Source organism: Ahaetulla prasina, chromosome 2, assembly GCF_028640845.1.
Source record: "Ahaetulla prasina isolate Xishuangbanna chromosome 2, ASM2864084v1, whole genome shotgun sequence".
NCBI lineage: Eukaryota > Metazoa > Chordata > Lepidosauria > Squamata > Colubridae > Ahaetulla > Ahaetulla prasina.
Genome location: NC_080540.1, coordinates 259,594,312 through 259,617,063, shown reverse-complemented (window position 1 = coordinate 259,617,063; position 22,752 = coordinate 259,594,312). Strand labels below are relative to the sequence as shown.

At 34.6% G+C, this 22,752-nt stretch overlaps 1 protein-coding gene across 9 annotated transcripts in view; it reads left to right on the top strand.

Annotated features, from left to right (window-relative positions):
* Positions 1–22,752, top strand: part of CAST (calpastatin) — a 74,928-nt gene that overhangs the window by 42,630 nt on the left and 9,546 nt on the right. For 8 of the 9 annotated variants that reach the window (XM_058168015.1, XM_058168012.1, XM_058168016.1 and 5 more), the window contains 20 exons: positions 1,159–1,209; positions 2,372–2,428; positions 2,517–2,633; positions 4,189–4,281; positions 4,358–4,420; positions 5,939–6,037; positions 7,823–7,903; positions 7,991–8,044; positions 9,796–9,894; positions 10,133–10,225; positions 11,822–11,923; positions 12,532–12,615; positions 14,025–14,072; positions 15,518–15,622; positions 16,463–16,564; positions 17,516–17,617; positions 18,517–18,618; positions 19,266–19,349; positions 20,273–20,320; positions 20,561–20,644. In XM_058168015.1, coding sequence (XP_058023998.1) covers positions 1,159–1,209; positions 2,372–2,428; positions 2,517–2,633; positions 4,189–4,281; positions 4,358–4,420; positions 5,939–6,037; positions 7,823–7,903; positions 7,991–8,044; positions 9,796–9,894; positions 10,133–10,225; positions 11,822–11,923; positions 12,532–12,615; positions 14,025–14,072; positions 15,518–15,622; positions 16,463–16,564; positions 17,516–17,617; positions 18,517–18,618; positions 19,266–19,349; positions 20,273–20,320; positions 20,561–20,644 — 1,668 coding nt within the window. The remainder of the gene's footprint in view (positions 1–1,158; positions 1,210–2,371; positions 2,429–2,516; positions 2,634–4,188; positions 4,282–4,357; positions 4,421–5,938; positions 6,038–7,822; positions 7,904–7,990; positions 8,045–9,795; positions 9,895–10,132; positions 10,226–11,821; positions 11,924–12,531; positions 12,616–14,024; positions 14,073–15,517; positions 15,623–16,462; positions 16,565–17,515; positions 17,618–18,516; positions 18,619–19,265; positions 19,350–20,272; positions 20,321–20,560; positions 20,645–22,752) is intronic. The other variant, XM_058168017.1, reaches the window with a different exon arrangement.

Below are 22,752 nucleotides of genomic sequence, written 5' to 3'. Positions count from 1 at the left end.
GGTTTCTGCTTTTCTGCTTGTGTTGGATAACAGTTGTACAGTATTAAAATGTGTGGATGCATTAGAGAAAAGCTTTTATTCAAATTATAAAGACGTTTGTTAATTGAAAGTACATTATTACAGTATGTAGAGTTTGAAGTGGGCAATTTATATGTTGCTAGTATATTTAAGAAGGGGACACAGTCGCTCAGGGGCTAGGATGTTGAGCTTGTCAATCGAAAGGTCGGCAGCTCAGCAGTTTGAATCCCTTGTGCTGCTGTGTAACGGGGTGAGCTCCCGTTACTTGTTCCAGCTTCTGCCAACCTAGCAGTTTCGAAAGCACCTAAAAATGCAAGTAGAAAAAAAAGGGACCACCTTAGTGGGAAGGTAACAGCGTTCCGTGTGCCTTTGGCGTTCAGTCATGCTGGCCACATGACCACGGAGACGTCTTCAGACAGCGCTGGCTCTTCGGCTTTGAAATGGAGATGAGCACCGCCCCCTAGAGTCGGCAACGACTAGCACGTATGTGCGAGGGGAACCTTTACCTTTTAATATATTTAAGATGATGTAAAAGTAATCCTAATTCAGATTTGCTCTAAATCCCACTTTCCGATTTGAATTTTCTATTTTTTTCCTCTAATCCATGATTTAAATTATTTTCATAAATACCACCCTAACATTTCATTGTTCATGAACTAATACATTTAGATTTCATTTTCTTCATTCTGCTCTTGTCACAGACGGTAAACAATTTTGCCTATGCACCATGTAATTTTGCCTATGCACCATGTAAAGTTAAGTTGTTTTTGTACCATGCAGAGTGTTATTGTTTTTGGCTTTTATTATGTGCATGTTATGTATATTTATAATGTATATGTACATACTGTTATGTGTATATTGTTTTAATCTTGGTTATTAGCCATCCAGAATTTGGTTAAGATGACTGGCTATACAAATGTTTAAAATAAATAAATAAATAAAAATAAACACAGATGTTATAAGACTGTGTTATTTTAAACAGTGCCCAAAGCCATAGAAATAGCTTTGAGGCTTTTTAGTTTTAACTTTTTCACAAAAGCTCCAGAGACTTTAAGTTACATAGAGCCTGCAGAAAATTTTCCTGTAGTAGCCATTGAACTTAAGTAATTATTTTTTATTCTTTTATTATTCATATTGCAGGCAACACAAAAACCAAAGGCAGAACCTGAAAAAGCACTACAGGACAAAAAGGTAGGATGAAAAGCCTTTATTCTGAGTGTGCATTAAATACGCACAATATTTTGTTTTCTTTAAAAAGTGTTCCTTTGGTTTGTTCCCATGTGTTTACCTGATTTTATTTTGTTCTTTTAACCTTCTCTTATTCATATTAAAGATATTTTTCTCAACAGCTAGTTTCTGAACCAGTTAGGATTAGAATTGGGAGCATCCTTGCAGTGCTTCTCAAAGAAGCTGTGCCTTTTTCTAAGCTTGCATGGTAGCTCTGTGGGGCCCATAAAAATACTTTTTGAATGTAAGAAGTAGCAAAGATGTTCCACCGAGTCAAATACATATTGGGATTTGTGAGATTGCACAGCTTCTGTATGATCTCAGAAAATTCAGATACCTGCCTACGTTCCCTTTGCTCCCTTTTTGATTGGAACAGCTGCGGTTCTGGTTTTCAACAACCTTAACTTTAATTTTTTTGATAAGCAGAGTGTTGTAAACTTGTTTTTTGAAACTGAGAGTCAGTTTGATGTAGTGGTTAAGGCATCAGGCTAGAAACCAGCAGACTGAGTTCTAGTCCAGCCTTAGTCATGAAAGCCAGCTGGATGATTTTGGACCAGTGACTCTTTTTCTCAGCACAACCCACTTGATAGGGTTATTGATGTGGGGAAAGGTTCTTACAAAGAACTGAATAGCAGAATAAATGATTGCAGTTTTGTATTAAAGGTTGTATGAACATTTAAACTATGTTAAACTATATAGAAATGAATGGGCTTATATTAATTTAATGCATTTGATGATTCAGCTTTTAAGTACTTGTTATCTTTAGAGAAATCTGATACTAGTGGAAAGTTAGAATATAAACTATTACCCTCCCCTTGAAGAACTGTGTCCATCTTAGTGGTGGGATTTATATTTTAAGAATCAGGCAGCGGTACGTGACTAATTTCAATATACAACACTTATAATGTAATACGTTAGAAGATTTATGTATGCATAGTGTTGAAATTTGTACTGTGCAGGGAAAGTAATAATAATACTTGATTATTTTGTTCATCATGCAGAGCATTCTATTCTAGAATAAAAATCAGTATAAAAGAAGTTTGATTAAGTTTTCATATTACTGTATTCTCATATTACTCATATTACTCATATTACATATTACATATTACATATACTCATATTACAGGTAGATGAATCTCAACCTGTCTGTCCAGTTGAAGGGAAGCAGAAAGATCCTGGAGGGGTAATTGATTTACATATTATGATAAAATTATTGTAAATGCAAATTAGTATAAAGACATGCATAAAGATTTAAAAATATATTTGTGCAGGCAAAAAGTTCAAGCAAAGATTCTTTAGGGAAGGAGCCTAAGCAACCAAGTTTGGGAAAAGAAACCTCTGGGCAAAATGCCAAGTCAACACAGTTGGCAACAACTAAAGAAGCAAAGGTAAAGTGATTTTTCTAATGAAAATATTCAAGTAGCATTTCTTATGTTCAGTTTATGATAGCCTTCCCCGAAATGACAACTCCAGAAATTACTGGGATTCCTAACCATAGGCCATGCTAGTTTAGAATTCTGGGAACTGAATTTTGTTAATCTGGAGAGCAACATAATGAGAAAAACTGATAGAGAAGGAATCCCAAAGACTAAGGAGGACAAATGAGGGGAAATGTATTTCTACAAAGTTATTTATACTTTGGTAAATAACTTCCACTTTTTCTGCATTCTTAAAACAGATAAGAATATATTCCAGATGTGTAATTATGACCTGTTATATATAAACAAGAAATTACGGTTGTGGGATTTCTCTTGGTTCTTATACTTGTTCTTGTTGTACTTGTTCTTGTTCTCTTGTTTGCTTTGTTCTTGTTGTCTGCAGAGCAACAAGCCAATTTCAAGTACTTGGGTAATTTAGACTTACTTAGGTGAAACCTTATAGTTGGTCACTTTATTATATCACAAAATTGGCCAAAGTTCACTAGCAGGACATACAAGCCACTCTTTGATCCTGCATAATAGCTGAGGGCATGCACTTTGCAGTAACTCAGTCTGGTTGTTTAAAAATGTACTGTAAGTTCAGAAGAGAGTTTCCATTTACTGTAGGTTCAGAAGAGAGTTTCCATTTAGTAAGCATTGGTTAATATAAAAGCATTTTGAAAGTTAGTAGTTAGTGTATTAAATTGGGTTAGATCATATTTCTATTATGAACTTATTGAATTATTTAGGAAATGTTATTTTCCTAAACACCTCAGATTTAATGCACCACTGTATAGAATAGCATTGTGCATGGCCAATAAAATATTTTTTCCTCTCATATTTTTATTTGCATGGCTAGAATTAACACTGTTGATCCTTTTGTTGGGCAGTGTGCTAGTGTTACTGTATCTCATAAACAATAAAATACTAATTAGAAATGAAAATATAACCACAACTGTCCCCAAAATTTCTGTTGCTAAATGAAACATTTGTTAAGTGAATTTTTCCCCATTTCATGACTTTTCTTACCCCAATTGTTAATTGTTAAGTTAATTACTAAGCGAATCACTGCAGTTGTTAAGTTAGTGACACAGCCTTTAAGTGAATCTGGCTTTCCCATTGACTTTGCTTGTCAGAAATTTGCAAAAGGTGATCACATAACCTCAGGACACTGCAACCATCATAATAATGTGAACCAGTTGCCAAGTGTCCAAATTTTGATCACATGACCTCAGGGACATGAGTTTTGATCATATGACCTCAGGTTGTATATCTCTTTTTTCAATGCCGTTGTAACTTTGAACGGTCACTAAATGAACTGTTGTAAGTTGAGGTCTATCTGTATATGCAAGATACATTTTTACAGTAATTCTGAATTGTGCTTGTAGTAAATGATTTCAAGTTATGCTTTTTATTTATGGCCAGTGTAAAATCATGCTTGAATGACAATTTCTGCTTAGAATTTGGGCTGCTCTAAATATTAGTTGTACTTTATGTTGGCTAATCTTATCATTTTCCACCTTAGGCTAACACTGACAAGAAACCATTGGCTTCCAAGGTAGCTGTTGGCACAGCTGGAACAGTTACAACTGCTGGGTTGATTGCTGCAACTGCAGAGGTGAGTTTAGTGGTGGTTAGTAGTATGTATATGTGAAATTATGTACTAGCTCTCAGAAATACATTCTTATTTTCAGACTAAAGAACATAAACTGGCAGCTCCTGCCCCAGTTACTGCAGAGAGTAAACCAGCAGAAAAGGTAAACAAGGGTTTACTTACCCGTGTATTTTACTACCGCATTATTCTTTTTGTCAACATTTTAAAAGTAGCTAGCCAGCATGGATAATCTTGATATTCTTTTTAAATACACACAATCAGCTTTATTTCAGACTGTAATTTCCCCAACATTACTATACTGAATCCTAAGAAAATAAAATATAGAGAGATATTGTACTAACTATACAAAACTGGGGACGTGGTGGCTCAGGGGCTAGGACATTGAGATTGTCGACGAAAGGTTGGCAGCTCAGCGGTTCGAATCCCTAGTGCTGCCGTGTAACGGGTTGAGCTCCCGTTATTTGTCCCAGTTTCTGCCAACCTAGCAGTTTCGAAAGCATGTAAAAATGCAAGTAGAAAAAATAGGGACCACCTTTGGTGGGAAGGTAACAGTGCTCCATGCGCCTTTGGCGTTGAGTCATGCCGGCCACGTGACCACGGAGACATCTTCGGACAGCGCTGGCTCTTCGGCTTTGAAACGGAGATGAGCACTGCCCCCTAGAGTCGGCAACGACTAGCACGTATGTGCGAGGGAAACCTTTACCTAACTATACAAATGTACACTTTTATATGTGCTACATGCAACACTTGAATAATCAAGTGTGTGTGTGACACATAATCTTTCTCTTAACACTCTGATTGGAAGGCTTTGTTCCTCCTTTTGTCTTTTTAAGATGCCTGACATATGAATAACTTTATCCTCTCTTTAAATCTCTGCCTTTTTGCTTGCTTGCATTTGAGTAATTTTTCTGTTTGTATTTAAATCTCTTCTCAAGGCCTTTTTACTCCTCAGGTGCTTTACGAAATTGTCCACTTCCTTTTCTTTTTCCTAGTCATTTCTTCTAGGTGTGGTCTCTCTGAGTCAAGCTTAGTGATGTCAAGAAGAATCACTAAGCCTGTATTATCTTTCTCTCTAGACATCTGTCTTCTTGTACCCGTAACACCACACCTTTTATATCTTTTTCAAATTCAATATTTGTTTCTTCCTCTTACCTCTTCTAGATAATCTTCCCCCTTCCTTTCATTCCGATTTTCTTAAAAGTTTACCTTTTATGTATACTAAAAAGCTTCTTATCTCATCCTGTGATCCAACTGCCTTATTTTCCAAGTCATGTAACATTTATCTGCATTTACAAGGCCTATTTCCTACATTTGGCTAATTACAAAACCTAGATATCTGGATTTCTAGCAGTCAAGTTATTTCTTTCTTCTATTAGCAAGTCTCTACCCTACAGTATTGATCAAATTTGTTTCTTCAATGGCAAAATATCTCCCGGGTTACATAAACTATAACTTTGGGTACTAATATTTCATTGAAACTTTTTACAATTTAAATAATAAGTTGTTAGATTTTACTGTATTAATTTTTAAATATTTGATCATAATAATTTTAAGCTGTATATATATTTATTAAATAAATAATAAATGTATTTCCATAGAATACTCTAGCAATCAACTACTCCATGCCAGTGCTATATTTTATCTAAAAATGTTTTCCTAGTCTGATTTAGATACTGCCTTAGATGATTTAATAGATACACTTGGAAGTCCTGAAGAAAATGAACCGCCTGCTCCTACGTATACTGGACCGGAAGTTTCGGTATGGAATTTTTTTCTATAAGAACCTTATGCATGAGATCTGCATTTTTATAATTACATTTTGTAAATGTGGATGCAAGCAAAATAATAAGTTTTTCCAAGTTTTGCTTCCTCGTGTGACATCCTTGAACATTGGTGTATGTGCCTCTATTATGCATTTTTCAAGTTTTTAAACACATAGAAATCTGTATTAGTTGTAATCTGGTGTGTTTTTTCCTATTTCAGTTAAGGGAGTGATTCCCCCGTCATTTTTTATTTTGTGTTGCTTATCAGCATATTGCGATTAGTTTGTTTCAGTTCAGATGTTCAGTCCAAATGAATTTAGGAGAGCTTGCTTCCATGCGACTAGATCTAGGTGAAGTGACTGACCTAAATTTTCAGAATGTAGAATTGTTCCTCATAAACACATTTACTTAATATGGTAGGTGTATACTGTATTTTTCAGATTATAAGACACACTCTTTTCCCCCTAAAAAAAGGGTGGAAATGTTGGTGCATCTTATAAACTGAATACAGCCATTTTGGCCTCCCAAAACCCCACCCAGCGCATCCCGTTTTCACCAAAAACAGGCTTGGTTTTTGCGAAAATGGGATGTGCGGAGGGCTTGGGAAGCCTGCAGACTGCTCCTGGGTGTCAGGGAGGGCAAAAACTGGATGCACGGAGGCCCCTCAAAATTTTTTTTTCTTGTTTTCTTCTTCTTGGTGCATCTTATATTCCGGTGCGTCTTATAGTTCGAAAAATATGGTATATAGCACAATGATGAAGCTAAGCACAGATTTTCAAAAGACAGCCCATTGCATTTTGAGAATCTCTGTATATGTTCCTGACTCATTTGCAACATGTTCTGAAACATTAGAAACTGTTTGCATTCAGTCTTTTTCCTATCTTAAATATTCCCATTACTTATGTTTTCATTTTATGTCTATCATGGAATAGTAATCTGGTCTAGATTAGAGATAGCATTGCACTCTTTAAAGTTTACATATTAGAAAACAGGGAGGTTGAATGACAGTCTAGGCTTCTTGCTGAGTTTCTGGGAGGAATAAAATTATAGAACAGCAAAAAGAGTAGAACTATTTTAGACAATAACATTTGAAAATATGTCTGTACCTATGGACTTTCCTCCCTCTCTTTGTAATCAAAATGCAGGAGAAAGAAGGTTTGGGTATTTAGAAACTCTACTTAATACCATTATTAATATATAACTGGGTAGGTTAATGTTTTTTATTATTCACATAGTCAGATAAGAAGCGAATAGTTGGATCTCAAAGTATAGAGGAAGAATAATCATGTTCTGCACTCTAAGCAAGGGATCTTTTTATTTCAAACTATAGTGAGTTTATTTCCTTTTCCAATAATTAATCCTAATCATTAAATTATCCTGATAATTATCACCACCTGCCAGATGGTATGTTATTTTAAAACCCAGCATGTTTTAAGTATTAGGTAAAATATTATCTAATTTGTCTTAACAACATGAACTGCAGTTCTCAATTGTTAGATAATTGAGGTAAAATGAAATTTGTTCTGTACAATAGTGATAGAATAAAAGAACAGAAAAGACATTTGTAGATGTAGACATCAGCTTGTCTTGATTTTTCCTACCATAAGCAGTCATTTTTACCAAATATTAGGGATTACTGTTTTGCGTGGATTACTAACTAGCATTAAAATGAACTTAACATATTTTTATTAATAAATTGGAATCTTATGTTAATATATTTTATATAATTATGAATTAATTGTTGAGCTCAAGAATAAAATGTAACTTTTCCTTTGATGTAGGACCCAATGTTGTCCTTAAACATAGAAGAATTGGGCAAATGGGAGAGCACAATTCCTCCAGAATACAGGAAATTATTGGAGGTATAAACTACTCAGAATTATGTTCCAACCACTTCCTATAAGGCAGACTGCTTAAAATATTATCACAAACATACTTTTCTTTTTCAGAGTAAAGGTGATGGTAAAATAGCTTCTCCATCGGTTTCAGTGGGAGAATCACAGGTATGGTTAATTTGTTCAGTACAAAATGTGAAGATAGAAAATTATTACTTTACATAAAAAGTTATACATGTGTGTTTCAAACACAAATCAAATAAATACCTTTAGGCACATATAATAGACTGTGCAGTGGTTTGGATTTAATCTCTAATTGGTGATCAGGAGCACACACTAATTGCAACATCTTAAACATTTTGGGTGAGCCTGAGAAAAAGATGCTTCTGTTTTAGGATGTTGCAGTCAGGTGCTATATTTATGTTCCCATCTGCTACAAAACATCTGAAAATTAAATCTAATATTTAATCACAGAGAAAACTGATTTGTTGGGATGCAACCAATTTACTATATATGAATAGTCATGGTCTTAAACAAGTGACTAACTCAAACCACTAGAAATGTGCAGGTTTATGCAATTTGTTTGGCAGTCAAACAATAGTAGATAGCATTATTTTTGATATTATTATTTTTGTTGAATTCAATAAGTAATCTCTAGGAATCGATGCAGAATGTTATGTAAAAAAGATTTTGTATGTGTGGGACAAGAATTGTGGATTCAGACTATAAGGTGTGGCTTTTCATTTCTAATATAAAATATATGGGCACAGTCATTGACTAAAATTCAGAATCTCTTTTAATTCTTTAATTATATTTCAAAAACTTTTGCTAAATTAAGGTATGTATAGTTTTAATTTGGTGACTAATCCCAGAAAAAAGTCAATCAAAGCAATATTTTCTAATAGAATATAAGAGGAGGCAGTAATATTTTCTCTATTAAAATTCTGTTGGAAAGGATTTTTTAAACAAATAAATAGTAATTCTGAAAAAAGATAGATTCCCAGTTTATGTTCAAATAATAGCTATCTTTTCCAAATAATTTTGGAAGAATCTGGTATTTGTAGAGGAAAAGACACACCTTACTCTGATGTTTTAATGGTCAGTTTTCTCTTCAACTCTATAATCACAGTTGCTGAATACACTTATTGTGCTAAATTATAATGTTGGTTTGTTTTTGCCATTGCCTGACCTCCATGTTAATGTAGGTTCTCCTTGATTTACAATCACAATTGGGGTCAGAATTTCCATCATAAGTCATTGTGGCCATAAGTCAAGTTGGATCCAATGTTATGACAATTTTATTAAGTGAATAACAATAGTTGTTTAGTATGTCATGTGGCTGTTAAGCAAATCCAGCTTCCATTGAGCGACTTTCCACAATGGGTGGAAATTGGCAAAAAAAAAAAAAGGTTGCAAATTGCGATTATATGAATGCAGGATGCTGCAACAGGTCATTGTTGTAAGCTGGTTGCCAAGCGCCTGAATTGTGATCATGTGACTATGGGGGTGATGCAGTGGTCATAAGTGTGAATGTAGGTTATAAATCACTTTTTCCAAGGCCATTGTGAATTGTTGTTAAACAAATGGTCTTAAGTTGAGGACTCTCTGTATTTTATTTGAATTAAAAAACACCATTAAAAAACACACCTGATATTATGTGTGAATGCAATCATTGAATAGCCAAGAACTGCTAGAAAAACAGGCCATTGAAAAACTAGATTGCAAATCATCTCTTTTTTGCCTTTTGTCTTTAATTTTGATGTTACTTCTTCTATTAATAGAAAATGATGGGTGTTTCCAGATTAGAAATTAACTAATTTGGCTATGAAGTATTTGCATTAAACTATATGGTGCCCATAACCTGTAAAGAGCTATTGGGCAACTAGAATAAGTCTAACCCAGTTTATGTTTTCATTTAGCCAACAATGACAGACGATGACCTTGCAGATGCTCTGTCATCTGATTTCACTTGCACTACTGTACCATCTGCTGGAGAAAAGGAAGTCAGGCCAAAAGAGGTACTGGTTTTACTGTCTTTTAAAGGAATATTGCCAAGCTTGAAATATCGGTTTAGAAAGGAAGTTTTAATGCATTGCTTTAGCAATAACAATACATTTAATTTAATACATTACTTTTAATACATTAATACACTCATTAATACATTAATGTTGATTTAATGCATTGCTTTTATAATTTATGCCAATACATTTTGTGTTTATATTTATTTATTATATATTTATATATTTGTGCTATAAGCCTGCAGCAAAAGATGAGCTTTTACAAGCCCATTCTGCAACATCGGTCAGCAGTTCGGCTCCTCCCAAAGAGAAGAAACCAAAATTGGAAGAGGTAGATATGTTACCATATTAAATGTTCTGATACTCAATAATAGATGCACAACATTATTGTGACTAAGGATTTTAGAAGGCTGCTGCAAAAGTTAGATAACAAAAACTCTGAGCCTCTTTTTTCAGTCCTTATTATATATGTTCAAACTATATCGTGAGAATTTATATTGAATCATATTAATTGAACTGGATGAGTCTTTTCAACTGAAGAAAATATTTTCATCTTTTCCGCTTTTCTCAGTCAGCATTTTCCAAAATGCTTTTAAAATGAGGACCTTATTGTGTTTCATCTTAATGGGGCCCATCCACCAGAATGCTTTAGATGAGAAAATGTCACACACAGCATATATCACACACAGCAAATATCCACAGCATATTATGAATCTTTGAACAGTTTGATGTATATAGCTCTAATCTGTAGTTGATATTTAAAGGGGGTCAAGTTTTATATTTGAAAATACAGATAATGCACACATAAGATATATATCCTTTAGTTGCTACAAGATTTCAAACACATCTATGTTTGAATTTCAGATATGAAATCAGGATGTGATTTCATTGTCTGCCAAAACGATCAGTTGTTACCGTGGCTATTGTGTTTTATTGGGCACGACTTCTTTATTTCCTTTCTATCTCCGTTACATGTTGCGTTATAATCATCCCAAATGTTTATTGATGCACAGGATCACAAACAATTTCTAAAAACACATTAGGATGACATTAATCTACTATTTAGTATTGAATAATAATTATAGCACTGATGCTGGAGAGAACACATTTGGCACATTATCTAGAAAATTACTCAATTTATGGATCCCCCCCCCACTTTTTTATTGAACTAAACCGGGATTAATTTTCCTGAGACTTCTCATAATTATTTCTTGTATAGATCATTCTACTTTTCTGAGCTCACAATTGTTATACCACAATTAAGTCTTCCACCACATTTCAAGATTGATTGTGGATGTAGTACTATTATGGTTGATGAACCTGCATTATTATCGATTACTTGAAATCAGTATTAAATATAAAAAGACAGACTATTGCCCTGTAATGGAAAAGTGCATAATTTACCATTCTACATTCAAATCTTTTAGCTATCGGGTCTAGATCAGGGGTTTGCAACCTTAAAACACTCAAAAAGCCATTTAGACCCGTTTCCCACAGAAAATAAAACACCAGGACCAACAAAACCCTTCCCGTGCCTGACTGTTTCTTGAGTGGCCACAAAACTAGCATATGTAGTTGAATTAAATGTTCTGTTTTCTTATTAAACTTTTCTTTTCTTCAATTTATCCATGGTTGGCCTATCAAGGTTGAAAAGCTCAATAAATTGTGTGCCTATGGGTGTCACACATTGGTGGTTGTGACAACATATTTTGAGTGACAGGGAGCCGCAGCAGAGGGCTGAAAGAGCTTTGCAGCTCCAGAGCTGCAGGTTGCTGACCCCTGGTCTAGATTATACTATAAGACAATTGCTGAAAAATCTGAGTTGTCAATACAGCATTATAACCAATAATTCCAGCACATGTGCAGATATAAGGAATTGCCTGTATTGTTTTTTTTTTAATAATTGCACTTTGGTTTTACAATTTAGGTGACAATTAGTGATAGTGCCCTGGATGCTCTTGTGGATACACTTGGTATGCCTGAACCTGAACCTGAAGAAGATACTAGTTCCATTGTTGAAGTTGAAGAGGTATATCTGTGCTACAAACATTTTGGGGAACGAGCCCAAAATAGAGTCACTTTGATCTAATGATTAAGACACCAGGGTAGAAACCAGAAGATTGAGAGTTCTGGTCCTACTTTAGCCAAGAAAATCAACTAGATGATATTGGGCCAGGCATTCACTCTCATCATAACTCACCTTACAGGTCTGTTGCTGTGGGGAAATGGGAGGAAGAAGAAATATGGCTTGAGTTATTTATAAAGAAATAAAAGCAAAATATTTTGTAAACAAAATCAACAAATATACAGATAATCAACCAGAACAATATTTGCTTGTTGGTAAAAGATTTGTACTCCTAAATTTGGATTAAGCACAATTAAATACATTAAGAGGTATTTGTAAATAAAAAATAATAAAATTAGGTTGCAACTATGGGAGAATAAAGTGCTATTTAATTAAATACTATATGTTCAATAGTCGTGAAATACTTAGGTGTATATGGTTCATCGTTCATTGATATGATTGATTTAGGTTTAGGCACTTTTAAATCCGATTGATATTAGAGTATGCATTTAGATTTAGATTTCCAAAGAATCATCTTTTATATTGATAAATTGTTTTTCCCCCCTCTTTAGCCAAAGGCCATAGAAAGGAAAGAAAAGAAACCCGGTGAACGTGATGATACAATTCCTCCTGAATACAGATTAAAACCAACCTTGGTAACTAATAATCTCCAGCTTTCAGTGACAGCAATATATATTATTTTTGTTAGTTTAGCAATTGCACTGGGATATTAAATTATTCAGTTGTTTAGTCGATGTCTTACTGGTTTTACTTTAAGGTCACTTTTTTCTAAATTTTGCTATATTGTGTTCAGGATAAAAGGGATAATTGCAGTTTGAGCACTGGGATTCTTGACCTGGTTGCTCTTTCATCCTTCACTGCTTTGATGTGCCATGAAAGGCAAGAATAGGGAAATACTTGTTTGATCCCTTTGCAACCATCTGATGAAAAGGGCATACTATAACGATTCCACCCCAGATCTGGGTAGTGATTACTGGCAAGGGAGTCATGTGGTCTTTTAGCTTTTTAATTGTTCTTTTGAATAGTGTGTAGAAGTTGTTTATCTCTATGTACCTGTTGACGGCTGGTTTTTGGAATCTGGAGCTATATCATCAAGCTTACCAATTGTCAAATATTAAATACTGGAAGCGAAAAAATGGTGTTAATTTTCTTAGGGATATACAAATACAGCACATTTGGCTAGATGGGTAATATTAACATCTAAATATAATAGAACTAGCATCTCTAGAAACAATTATACTAGTTACAATAGGAAGCAATGGTATATAATGTCTAAAAAGAAGGATCCGATGCTTTTTCCCCTGCTAAATTGTTTTTATGGGGAAATCCAACATTAATTGGAATAAAGATGCTGATATGGAAAAATTGGATGAAAGTGATGATACTGACTTTGGCCCAAGTAATAGATGATGAAGATGAATTTTTATCATATTCTCTGCTAAGGACAAATGTCATCTATCAGATACTACTCAGCGGCAGTATTTACTGGTACAACATTAGTTGATAACATTGTTTGTACCAGTGGTATATTCAGCATCTGAGACACTTAGATCAACTAGTTTAATCTTTTATACAACAAAAAATAACTTAGAATTTTAGGAACTCCATTAAGTCTGTGTAGAAAAAGATTGTGACAGAATTTAGAGGTTGTCCTTGACTTTTGACCATTCATTTAATGAACTATATAAACTGGAATGCAACAAAACCTAAAATTGTCAGAGTATATTTTCTTGAATTTACATACCTAGTATATGGAATTTGACAACTGGACAGCATGGCCAAAGCCTAGTAATGACACTAGGTTTACTACATCAGCTGTAACTTGATCCGTTTCTTCTCAGTAATCAACTGTGCATCTGAATTATTGTTATAATTATGTAATTATTGTTATTTTGTCAATTTCCCAGAACTACTATTAAAATTCTGGGAAATTGAGAAAATATTTCTGTTCCAGTCTGGACTTCTTTTGTATCTTCACTATTTTTTATTTTGATTGAATACAAATTGCATTCTTAACAATAGTTCTTTTTTTTTTTAATATTAGGACAAAGATGGGAAGCCACTGTTGCCAGCAGCCGAAGAGAAACCAAAGGTTGTTTAACAATTTTAAAAATATTTATTTTCTGTTAGTTCTGTTGAAAAAGAACGTTGAGTGAAAATTTTATCAATTCTTTTTTCCAAACATATTGAGAATACATTCAATATTCACTTTGGAGGAAGTCTAGTATATTACAAAGGGAAGTTCTTAATAAAGATTTTTCTTTTCTTTTTATTATTCTTTTCCTTTCTATTTTTGCAATAACAAATACAATACCATGTTAGATCAAAACAAAGTCACAGGTTCCAATTCTGTACATGCAGGAAATTCAGAAAGATGACAGGAAATCAAAAGTGTTCTTTCATTGCTGATTCCCAGCAACTGACACTTGTGGACTTTTTTTTCTGATTGTAATATACAAGAAATACAAATGAATAGCCTTATTCTTATATCAATTTGTCTTCATACATTGGTTGCCATTAGCACATTTGATGGCAGTGATTTATATAATTTAACCACATGTAATTGAAAAAATTACTTCCTGTTATCATTCACAAATCTCCTCATATATTACTTCAATAGATAAGACCAGATTCTAATACTGTGGAGGGATGAGAAAAAAACTTTTTTAATACTGAATTTTTCCTTATATGGATGATTTTATAAGCCTCTATTATCCCCCACCAGTGGTTCACATTCTTTCTTTAAAAACTCAAAATATATATCCTCCTTCGGCACTTCTTACCTTAGTTTTCTGTCTCTTATAGTGCAAGTAAAACAATATTTTACCAAAGCCTATTACTCTAAAAATTTCAGATCTTCTTTTGATTTACAGTATACTGTAACAGAAGCATGCTTTTCATTATTGAATAAAATCTCATAAAAGTTGAATGAATATCTTGGAATATATGATTATTGTTTTATAAATCTTACTTATTGTTAGGTGTATAATATAATATGCTATTGGTGTGGTATCAGTTTACATTAAAGCAGATAACTGGATCTTCAGAAGAAAGGGAAACTGCAAGATTCTCTTTTTTGCAAACATGTTATTAATACAGTGCTGTTCCTTCAGGGGAGGGGAGTTCAGATTCCTATCTTTTGAACAGAAATGTATATATTTTTCCAACCAAATACCTACCCTACAGTAATCATGTTCTTACCTCTGCTGAAGAATGGTATCTTGATAAATGTTGATAGGTATTTGTACTATAAGAGCTGTGGTGGCACAGTAGTTAGAAAGCAGTATTGCAGGCTAACTCTGCCCACTGCTAGGAGTTTGATCCTGACCGGCTCAAGGTCGACTCGGCCTTCCATCCTTCTGAGGTTGGTAAAATGAGGACCTAGATTGTTGAGGGCTGTCTGCTGACTCTGCAAACTGCTTAGAGAGGGCTGTAAGGAATTATGAAGTAGTCTAAGTGCTATTGCTATTGTCGCTGTCATTTTTGTCTGTTTTTAAATTGATTACTATGTATCTATTTTCCCTTTTTGTTTTACAGCCAATTAGTGAAACTGAACTCATTGATGAATTTTCAAAAGACTTTGTCTGTCCTGCTTCTTCCACAGAAAAATCAAAACCAACTGAACTTGCTGATACATCTAAGGTATATTTCTTTTCCCAAAATGGTACAGTTAAATCCAAAATATTGTATTGAATTAGATTATTTTTTCTACTGATTCTACCCCAATATGGTGAGAAGGAAATGTTCCACTCCCTTCAGCTAAGAAAGGTTGCCTGGTGGAGTCCAGAAGCAGAAATTTTTTGAACATCATCCTTTGGAACATCATCCCATCTTTGTTTGGCCTGTCCCTGCTGCCTTTTGGAATAGAATAGAATTCTTTATTGGCCAAGTGTGATTGGACACACAAGGAATTTGTCTTTGGTGTATATGCTCTCAGTGTACATAAGGAGAATAAAATACATATTATATTATGATAGTTGATCATGTGCCTATTCATGGATTAGACACTGTCTCCTAATGGTTGGTTAGATTATGCCTGGATGCCATGTTTTATTATTTTTATTTTTATTTTTAAAAAAATATTGTCTTATGTTATGTATTTTATTTGTTTTGTTGTAAGCTGCTTAGTGTCATGTAAAAGTAAGATGAGCAGTGATATAAATCCAGAAACAAAGTCTTCAGCTGGGAAGTTCTTTTGAGAAATCTGAGAATAGTATTTCACAATGCATCAGTAGAATTTCAGATTGAGATTGCATTGGATAGAAGCAGATGAAGAAGACTGCATTGAATAGAGGCAGATGAAAAATTGTGTAAATTCATCCATAGTATAACTTCACCTTATATTCTGCTTTTATATAATTCATCATTTGTTAAGGTTTAGGTAGCATGCTGAGAAATAGAGATTTAGGCACAACTCATTTTAATGGTGCTCAAACAGTCATACCTTTTAATGATTAAAATTCAATCATTTTTCCCTCCAAGAAACCTGTGGTAGATAAGCCCCCCAAAACTCCCAAAGAAAAAGTAGCTGTACCTCCTGTAGCTCTTCCTGTGCAACCTCTGGCTTCATCAGAAGTTTCACCAGTGAGTATATTCTTAGAGACCACAAAAATGAAGTCACATTTGAGATGGCAATAGCTGTGTGTGTGTATGTGTGTACACGTGCAAGAAGGAAGGAGAGAGTGTTTGTATGTGTGGGTATGTATAATCTAAAAACTGAAAAGTTTTGTTTGCTTCTAATATGGTGGTCTTCTGGGTGCGCTTCAAGGTGTTGGTTATCACCTTTAAAGTGCTCCATGGCATGGGACCGGGATATTTACGGGACTGCCTGCTGCCGCCAGTTACCTCCCATCGTCCGGTGCGTCCAGTGCGCTCTCACAGGGAGGGCCTCCTTAGGGTACCGTCGGCCAACCAATGTCGGCTGGTGGCCCCCAGGGGAAGAGCGTTCTCTGTGGGGGCCCCGGCCTTGTGGAACGAGCTGCCGGTGGGACTCCGTCTTCTCCCTGATCTTCGGACCTTTAAACGCGAGCTCAAGACTTTCTTTTTTCACCAAGCGGGGCTGGCCTGATAGATTTTATACTGGGGTTTTTTTATCGGGCTTTTAACCGAGGTTTTTATCTTTTGTAAATTTTCTTATCTAATATTTTTAATTATACAGCGGTTAAATTAGATTTTTAAACTAGTTACTGTATTTTAAAATGTTTTTGGGATTATTGTCGTTTTATTTGCTGTACACAGCCCTGAGTCTTCGGAGAAGGGCGATATAAAAACTTGAATAATAAATAAATAAATAAATAAATAAATAAATAAATAAATAAATAAATAAATAAATAAATAAATAAAATGTGGCAGTAAAGGATTTATTCCTTGAATATAAAGATGAAATGTTCAATGTTTTCTAAATCAAATATTTTAATTGTGCTAAGATTGACTGGAATCTCATTATATCTGCCTGTTAAACAAATAAAACCTCCTGATCTATGTATGCAAAGGTAAATCCTGTAATCAGTATCTGTTTATGTCATCTTGCTTTAGAAGTCCGAGCTAACTAAGCCCCAGAACACATCTGCAGAAGAAGCTGTCTCAGCTTCAACTGTGTCTTCTGTGAAATCTTCAGCTCCTACAGTCACTTCACCAGTGAGTAACCAGTTACAGAAATTAATATAAAATTAATACAAAAAATCCCAAGATGCACTTTCCAATAATTGATTTTATGGCAAAGCTGTGGTGGCCAAGTGGTTAGACTCTGCCCACTGCCAGGAGTTCGATCCTGACCAACTCAAGGTTGACTCCGCTTTCATCATTCCAAGGTCAGTAAAATGAGAATCCAGATTGTTGGGGGCAATATGCTGACATTGTAAACTGTTCAGAGAGTAACGTATTCAATCCCTGGTCCATGGCCCAATACCAAGTAGAGTGCAAGCGTGCAAAGCTGCATTTGTACAAGCAGCACACATGTGCAAAACTATTCCCTCTCCCCTCCCTGTCGCGCTACCATGACTGGAAAGGTTGGGGACCGCTGCTATAAAACAGTATGGAGCGGTATATAAGTCTAACTGCTATTGTTATTGCTATTGCTATCCTTAGCATCCTCATAAAACCTCCTTTTATAGCATATAATTTCAGTATAGACCACCCAGAATTAGCAGTTCACACATCTTAAAGTTATGGAAGTTGAGAAATGCTGATATAAATAATTTGGGAGCTGAGATAATTTGGATTTTTTTTCTCTTTTTGTATATTTGGGATTGTTAGATTGAAGTTTTTCCCTGATTCAGGGGGTGACTAAGTCCAATTTAACTTAGGATTTTGGCAAACTAGTCTTTAAATGTAATTAATCTAGAAAAAAATTCCATATAAATTTTGACTATACCTAACTACTATTTTTTTTCTTAGTCTAATCAGTTCTACATTACAGTACTATTATAATAGAAACTGATATTTTATGTTAAATTTGAGATCAATAGTATTATATTTCTTATTTTTCAATCAGTTTTTAAAAATACCTCTTAATTGATTTTGCTTGTTATTTATAGAGCACACAAGCAACTAACGAAGCACTAGAAGCCTTATCTGGAAGCCTAGGAAAGAGTGAGCCTGCTCCAGAAGAAAAAAAACCTGCTGTGGATAAAGTGAAAGTAATAAAATACCTAATTTGTTGATTACAATAGAGGGGGCCTTTCTTATTTTCCAAAAGTACCAAAATAGTTTCTTATGAAGTGTAAATTTTCTATAATTGCTAGCATTTAATTCTCAATTTTTTGAAAGTATTTCTCCAATGATGGAACAGTGCCATGAACAGTGGGGGGATTTCAACACTGAAATCCACCCATATTCATAATTATATATGTTTGTGGCTTCATGCATTGTGTGAAGCCAACCATTCTGGTTTGTGGCTGAGCCTGATGTATGAACTCAGGTCAATTATGACTTGTTCCACAAACTATGCTTAAGCAATTCAAAGCTTACCAGGCAACACTGCAACATTGCCGTCACAACCAGAAAATATTCTAAAATAGTATCTTGAAAGCGGCATGAAAGAAGAAGAGCATGGAGGTTGCTGTGGATTTAAGGAATATATCTCAAAATGACTACTTCTTGAATTCTTCTCATGCTCTTCATGTGATAGGGAATTGGGATGTGGTAAAGAATTTCTATGATAGTCAAAAATAGATTAAGTTATTGTTTTGTAAGTATAATACAAAGCAATGGGAAAATCCTGATGAATTACACTGAAACTGTCTTGTTGTTGAAAGTTTCTATTTCTTGTATTCTTGTTGTTCAGGAAAAATCAAAAAAAGAGAAACACGAGAAACTTGGGGAAAAGGAAGAAACCATCCCTCCTGATTACAGATTAACTGAAGTAAAGGTAATAGAGGTTATTTTTCTTATATGCTTCACTTTTGTTGTTATTAAAAATGTAGTTTTATGTTTTAATAAACTTTCTGCAGAATTGTGGCATAAAGTTCAGTATAGGCATTGGCAAGGGAAGTTACATATTAATGAAAATTATGGATCTGGATTATGGGTCTAGAAGGTATTGGGTGCCTACTATGACAAAAGAAATAATTAACTAATTGGGGCTAGAGCAGAAAGTTTGTTACATTGTAAGAGTAAATAGAAAAAGCTAGCTTGTCTTTTCTTTTTAATTTAAAAAGGCAACTGACAGGACCCTTTTTATGTCATAATAAATTAATCAACATTAAAACTAAAGTATTTCTAAAGTTGCAAAAGCAAAATTCATTGACAAAAAATTCACTCATTGGAACCTGTAACAGCAAAATGCAGTTAAGAATGTTCCTTCTGCAGTTATTCCTGCTTTTTATGTTGAATTTTGGTTTGGGGAGTCCTGGAAGCTACATTGTTCACCTTAATCTAGACAATAGCATTTTAAATTGCATGCGGATCCTTGACTATGAATGCCTTGTACAATATATCATACTGAATTCATACTGAATTAGTATGAATGATGTAACTTGATTGTATGTTGACTCTTCTCAAAATTACTAAGTTGGTGAAAAGATATATCTTGCAGTCGCTAAATCTTCCAGCTCATCTTTCAGCAATGGTGACAGCATCTTTTTCACAAATGTATTTGAGGAAGGAGCAGAAGCTAATTAAAAGATGCAGTTAATAAAAGCAGCTGCAGGCATTTGTTACAGTCACTCTGGAAACATATATACTTGATTCTATGAGATGAGTGATGTCCTAAATTTGGGACAGAATTATGTGTAATATTTGACTAACTTCCATAATTCAGTAATTGCTAGACTCCTTTTTTTCCTTCCACAGGATAAAGATGGGAAGCCACTTTTGCCAAAACCTGAAGAAAAACCTCAGGTGGGTACACAGATTGGTCAAGAACCTTATATATATATTTTTCTAGTTTAGAAATAAATAAATTGAAAGCTTTTGTTCTGACTTTATGTCTTCCAATTGGATACTTATTTAATTTACTACTAATTCTTTCATAATTAAGCATTCTAAATGAAGAGTTCAGTATTCAGTCACCCTATGAAGGAAAAAAGGGACATTTAGACATGTATTAAAACATTTTTAATAATTTGTTCTGATTTCTAGCCCCTGAGTGAAAGTGAACTTCTTGATGCTTTGTCTGAAGGGTTTTCTTGTTCTGCACCAGCATCAACAACAGAAACACCTGTGGTAAGGATTGGTTGAGTCTGAGAGAGAGAGAGAGAGACTAGCACCTAGATGTGTACAATAACATATTTATAGGGTCATTTTTACATAACTTTAATAAATTTGGACCCACATTTTTCATTTTTTTTCTATAGTTGATACATCCCAAGTTCATCTTTTAACTGACATTTTCAGAACATTTCTACATAAGCCAGAATTTTTTTAACACAAGGGACTTTTATAGAAGGCAGTCAACATTGAGAGTTTTCTTTTTATTAGCAGGCTAGTAAAGATTGAATTTCAGCTGATATAATAATATAATAATAACAGAGTTGGAAGGGACCTTGGAGGCCTTCTAGTCCAACCCCTTGCCGAGGCAGGAAACCCTACACCATTTCAGACAAATGGTTATCCAACATTTTCTTAAATTTTTCCAGTGTTGGAGCATTCACAACTTTTGGAGGCAAGTTGTTCCACTGATTAATGGTTCTAACTGTCAGGAAATTTCTCCTTAGTTCTAAGTTGCTTCTCTCCTTGATTAGTTTCCACCCATTGCTTCTTGTTCTACCCTCAGATGCTTTGGAGAATAGTTTGACTCCCTCTTCTTTGTGGCAACCTCTGAGATGGCAGGTTTCTCTTCCAAAATCTGATTTGAAAGAAAAAAACACACTTATGATTTTCAGGGATCAGTTTAAAAATGCTATTTATTTAACTGAAAGTTATTTAAAAGCTCAAAATGATGATTATAGACAAGAAAGAGATGATGGAAAAATTACAACTCTAGGTAAATGCTGTGTAAATGCCCAGTTTCCTTGCCTTTCAACCTAGGATTGGCAATTACAGCTGAATCCAGATGTGAAGATTTCATATCAATTAATGTGTTCATATGATAGATATATTTGCATTTATGAATATATACACTGCCCAGAAATCTTGCTCAGAAAAGGGCAAAACTATATCAATGAATGTTATAGTAATTTCTGATAGGAATTTCTTGCCTTTGTAAGACAAACGAACCTCCTATTACATAGACACACAAAACATTTTCCAAAACAGAGTCACTTGTCCATCTATCTCTTCCAACTTAAAGCAGCAGTGTTAAAAAAGGGAGATGAGGTGAACAAAGGGAGCTGCTGCATTGGGAAGAGAAAACAAGAGAGCAGACCTGAGGAGATGGGGGTTTAGCCGGTACATTGTTCTGGGACCCATGGAGTTCAAAGGGGGCCCATGAAGGGGAAATTTTTAAAAAAATTACAGAACCAATTTTTTAAAAAGAAAAACAATATTGGAATATATTTTATATTTCATTTCAGTTTATAAATGGTTAATTTGTATGGAAATAGTCTTTGGGTCTCTGCTGCGCATATGAGGGGGTGGGGGTGGGGGCGGGACGTGCGTGCATGTGCAGGGGCCGTGCAAGTGGGCTGTGTGTGCATGCACCGGGGTGGGGGGGAGCATATTAGTCTTGTTCCAGCACTTAATAATCCTCAGTATGAACAATATGAGTGGAGAGGAGGAAGCAAAATAAATGAGAGAATCCCTATTGAAGCTTTATAAAAAGGAGTTTAAAAATCACGAGCAGCAAACAGGAGCTTAGCCCATCCCAATTTCTTTAGGTGGTTTAATTTTCAAAGATATTTGTGTTTCAATCATTACTGCCATTTGAGCAAATTCTGTATTGCTTTCCTAATAAATTTTAGCTTTTTTGCATTATAGAAGAGGGGAGATGCCCTGCTTCTTGGCACTGCTTCTTCCTCTTCAAGCATGGACTGTAGAGTTGTTGATTAGCCGAAGCTAAGAGTGTGGCACTCCCTTTCAACAGTGCATGCTCTCTTTAAATCCCATCTCTCCCTCCCCTTTCAGCAGTAATTACTGGAGGAAGAACTTGTTGCATTTTCTGTAAATTCTTTAGTTTTAGAAGAACATTTAGGAGGCATCAAGGGACAGGTCAGAAACAGTTCTCTGTGTTAGCTTCTTTTTGCGTCACTTTTACATGTATTTTTTATTTATTTGAATTTATATCCCACCATTCTCCGAAGACTCAGGGCGGCTTACATTGTGTTAAGCAATAGTCTTCATCCATTTGTATATTATATACAAAGTCAACTTTTATTGCCCCCAACAATCTGGGT